General features: G+C 37.4%; 1 protein-coding gene across 1 annotated transcript; it reads left to right on the plus strand.

Moving 5' to 3' along the window:
- Positions 1–2567: 2567 nt before the first annotated feature.
- Positions 2568–3617, plus strand: LOC115263125 (ficolin-1). The gene is made up of 2 exons (XM_029866042.2): positions 2568–3399; positions 3467–3617. Exons 1-2 carry the CDS (start codon positions 2675–2677, stop codon positions 3597–3599), a joined length of 858 nt encoding a protein of 285 aa, XP_029721902.2. The 5' UTR covers positions 2568–2674; the 3' UTR covers positions 3600–3617.
- The last annotated feature ends 1363 nt before the right edge of the window (positions 3618–4980 follow it).

Raw genomic sequence — 4980 nt, forward strand, 5'->3', positions numbered from 1 at the left:
GCATACCGGAATAGCTGGCTCAGGGCCAATGAAGTCATGTGATGATCCAGTGCGAGCTAACTCATCAGCCAATTCATTTCCAGCGATGGAAGAATGGCCATGTACCCATACAAGGTGAACAGCGTTTGCTGAATTCAGCTCCTCGATTTGAGTTCGACAAGCGATAACTATCTTCGACCTGGAGTTGGCCGAAGCAAGTGCTTTAATAGCAGCCTGGCTATCTGAACAGAAGTATATTACTTTGCCCATTACGTGCTGCTGAAGTACTGATTGCACTCCGCACATAAGAGCAAAGATTCGGCCTGAAAAACACTGCAGTGTCTACCAAGGGAGTAAGTCTGATATAGCCTTAGCTCACGAGAATAAACACCAGAACCTGCTCGACCTTCGAGAAGGGAGCCATCAGTGTAACATACGATGCCGTCTGAAATACTTCTTTCCAGATAACCAGATGTCCACTCTTCCCGGGAAGGGAACTTCGTGGAAAATGTCCTATATGGAAAATTACAAGCAATTGTAAGATCACTTGGAGCAAGGACAACTACAGTGTATCAAACAATTGTCCGTACAGCATATTTTTTGTCAAAATAATTTTTCATTCAAATGGTTATAACTTTTTTATACGTCAATCAAAAACGCTGAAATTTTGACCAATTATAACCCATATATTAAAGCTCCATTGGTAAAATTTTGAGCGAGATCGAAAAAGTTTTCTGAAAGTTATAGAACTTTTAGTAAAACTTATAAAATTTTTGAATACATTTTTAAAACATTATATCTCAATATGTACATGATGAAACTTTTTCAATATTTTTCGTGTTACAGCTTTTACCTAAGGCTTTCATATGCAGCTTCGTTTAAGGTTTTATATTCACTACAAAAAATATGAAAAATCTGTATATGTTCAGAGTGTTATTTGGAAATTTATCATATTTTGATCAACAAAAGTGCCAAGTGTTTTCAACTATTTTAAACTCTCTTAATGATATTTTTTTATACAGGACCTACTAAACTACATATGAAGAGTAGGTCCTATGGATTTTTCGTTCAGTTAATGTACTTTTATTGGTGGAAAACGTTTGGCAGATTATATGTGCAAAATATGGTAAATTTTAAAACACCGTCAACTACATACGCACATTTTTCATATTTTTTGTAGTGAATATAAAACTCCAATCATGGCTGCATATGAAAGCCTTAGGTATAAAATATAACACAAAAAAAAATTGAAAAAAATTCATCGAGTGCATATTGAGATATAATGTTTTAAAAATGTGTTCAAAAATCTTATAAATTTTACTAAAAGTTCTATAACTTTCAGAAAACTTATTCGATCTCGCTCAAAACTTTACCAATGGAGCTTTAATATATGATTCATGATTGGTCAAAATTTCAGCGTATCTGATTGACGCATAAAAAAGTTATTACCATTTGAATGAAAAATTATTTTGACAAAAAATTTGCTGTACGGACAATTTTTTGATACACTGTATGTCCCAATTCACCAAAAGTGGAAACAACGAGGTGTGTGTTGAACTGCGGTTGACTGGAGTTTCCTCTAGTAAACCGAGTACCCATAGACGGTAAGTGCAAGAAAGTGCTTCTTGTTTGAGATGAATGTGTAGTGGGGCAAGGTCAAAGAGAACTTCGAGAGCTGCCGTGGGAGTTGAAGAGAACGCTCCAGACATCGCCATTAAGCACATCCTTTGGAGATGGCTTAACTTTGATTGGACCGTTCTCACTTCGCCCTTTTGCCACCACACAAGACATCCATAGGCCAATATTGGCCGAACAACAGTTGTGTAGATCCATTTGATATACTTGGGTTTTAGACCCCAAGTTGTACCAAAGGCTCGCCGGCATTGCCCGAAGGCCATACAGGCTAATCACCTTATATTTCTCATAAAATAATTGTTTGAAATCTCTATCAAATTATCCTATAAGTGGACCCCACGGGGTCCACTATTGGGTGGTTGGGGTCCACTGTTGGGTAGATCGTATTCTCTTACCATGTTAAATCGGTGACTATAGTGGACCCACTCAGATTTAGCCAATAGTGGACACCCAGACTTGTTTACATTTTCAAATTTGTTCAAATAATCAAATTATCCCTTTCCAGACTAGTTTCATCACATCGCCAGATCCACTGCAATCATCGCACCGTGGAGTATCTGCGCTTGATGGGAATTTACGTGATCTTCTTATCTCCGTATACAGCTGTTGTCAATCCTATGCAGTATTTTTGATTACTGCAAGAAGAGATTGTAACGCAACTACAAATAGTGTCGCGTAGTTTTATAGAGATCACCCCGGTACTGGTTTAGCAGAAATTATTTTGCCAATATTTGGATTGCTACGAATGTTATCTGCAAAAGTTGTTTTTTAGTGATGAATTTCACCCCGGATTAGCTCGTGCTCCTTCTGTCTGAGTCTGAACCATTAATCATTTTGGGGATTCACTGGTTAGATGCGTGCATGTATTCCAAGACAAACACCCGACATGATTTATTTAATTTTGTTTCTCTCGCTCTCCGCTCCTTAATAAAAATCCCCTTTTTTATAAACTTGGTCTTCTGCTTGATGCTACACAATTCGAAATAAATTGTCGCTTAGTATTGCTACAACCGTCGCAGCTTCAGTATTATTATCCTCAACGTTTAAAAAGAGTGGCATCATGCGTGCTTTCGAAACCATCCTGCTTATTCTACCAATAATTTGCACTTCTGCTCAGAGTGGTTTTGGCTACGAGATACTTGTTGCAAAATTTGAAGCATTAGAGGACCGCATTCTCAATTTTGAGATCGGACTTCAGAATAACATTTCCTCGTTCGTGACGGAGTTGAGGCAGCTGCGTGACCTCGTTAAAACACAACAAAACCATCAACAAATTTACGAATCATGCGATAAGGTGCCATCGAAGGTTTCCGGCGTGTACAACATACAAATCGGTCCCCAGGAGACGAAACGCGTTTTTTGTGACCAAAAGTACGACGGCGGTGGATGGGCTGTGATCCAGCGGCGCTTCGATGGCTCTGTTAATTTCTATCGCGAATGGGCTGAATACAAACGAGGCTTCGGCAACATGGATGGTGGAGAGTTTTGGCTCGGATTGGACATCATCCACCAACTGACATACTCTGGACCACATGAGCTAGTGGTCCTGCTGGAGGATTTCGAAGGGAACTCAACCCACGCGAAGCTCGAGAGGTTTGAAGTGGCGGGTGAGCATGAGGCGTACAAGGTGACTATGGCACAAGGATTTAGTGGAACGGCGGGTGACTCAATAACGGGCACAAAAAGTTATCAATTCAGTACGTTCGACAAAGATAACGATATTCATACTACTAACTGTGCAGTTGATTATCATGGTGCATGGTGGTACTCCAAATGCCACGGCAGGTAAATATTGTTTCTTAACTATTTGGTTTCAAAGTTATTCTATTTATGCAATTTTATCCATCCACAGCAATTTGAATGGAAAATACTTGAAAGGAACTACGACTGAATATGCTACAGGAATGGTGTGGAAGACTTTTCGTGGATATTATTATGCCCTTAAATCTTCCAAGATGATGATCCGAAAAGTTGGGATTAAATAAATATAAATCTGTTCACGATGCCACGATAGACTGTTATATAAAGAAATATAAAGCAAATGTCCATCAGAACTAAGCTCAGGGTCCACATTCCACACATCTTTGATATTTTACCTAAGAAATTTCAAAATACATCATCCATATTTGGATTGAGTAGTATAACCAAAATATGTACCTACAAAAATGTAAAAACTGTAGCCCAAATTATATTCATCAGTTTTGTGTTTGTTGCCGTTACTACAATTATAAATATTGTTTACTGACTTAACTCATCCAAAAGATTTCTTTGAAAAATGCATACAGTAATCTCTGGAAGATTTTAAGAAGACATCTGTGGCAGAATTCTTATTGAAAGCATTGGATTTCTTGGATAGATTCATTGGTTAAATTTCTACAGTAATTATTGGGAGAATTCCAAAAGTATTCTATGGAAAAAAATGGGGAAAAAATAAATAAGAAACTTGGATGAATGTCTGGTAGAATCTTAGGAACAATAAAAAGAGGAATTCGGTAGTTGGGAGGAATCTTTGGGGAAATTCGAAGAGTGTTCGGAGAGTAAAGGAGAAAATCCTAGAGGTATTCTTCGAAGAATTCTTAACCTTTCAGGACGCGCGCCATCAAGCAACCGAAACTGCACCGCGCTCGCGCTGCATACGACGGGTGAGGTTTTCTGGTAGTGTTGTACTTTTTACAACAGCGCGCGTTCTGAAGGGTTAAAAAAATCGATAATGAGTAGCATTTGAAAATTTATTTTGCATTTTAAGTGTCAAATTCACTAGTTTTAAGAGTTTTGCCGCCTTATTCGTGTTTAGAAGAGCAAAATTAGGCGAATAAGGATTTTTTTCCTTCTAATCGATGATTAATTGTATTCTGATCAATTTCGCCCCAAAGTGGCATCTTAAATTTTTTTAGAGATATATAAGGGTATTTTTTTTTTTATTATCGAACACTTTGGGCCGAAGGGTCTCCGATTTCAATGAAAATTTCACCAGAGCTAGAGGTCGTGGATATATGATCATATTTGGTATTCAAAAAAATCATAGTGGACTATTTTTCCGGAAAACGCTAGATGAAATTTCACGATTTTTCAAAATTTTGTGAAATACCTCAAACTTCAAAAAATCATATTTCAAAAACTATGCATCGTAGAACAAACTTTTTTTTAATAAAATCGACGCCAAATTACCTCAGCAATCCAATAAAAATACACTGAGAAAAAAGTTTCTCGGAAAATGTTTCACCATAGAGAAAAAACGTCTAAAAATGCTGATAAAAGTATCGTCTGTATCATAGATTATTTTCAACAAAATTTTTCCTAGCGCAAAAACTAATGTTCTTCCTTTCGTTCTTTGACGCCAAAATGGAATCTCTTACCGTTTTAGAG

Source organism: Aedes albopictus, unplaced genomic scaffold (genome assembly GCF_035046485.1).
Source record: "Aedes albopictus strain Foshan unplaced genomic scaffold, AalbF5 HiC_scaffold_32, whole genome shotgun sequence".
In the NCBI taxonomy this organism is placed as follows: domain Eukaryota; kingdom Metazoa; phylum Arthropoda; class Insecta; order Diptera; family Culicidae; genus Aedes; species Aedes albopictus.

What these genes read in the sequence shown, in the direction of transcription:
- LOC115263125 (XM_029866042.2), top strand. Translation starts at nt 2,675, where the DNA reads ATGCGTGCTTTCGAAACCATCCTGCTTATTCTACCAATAATTTGCACT. An exon ending in TACTCCAAATGCCACGGCAG is followed by an intron (nt 3,400 to 3,466) that starts GTAAATATTGTT and finishes ATCCATCCACAG; the next exon opens with CAATTTGAATGGAAAATACT.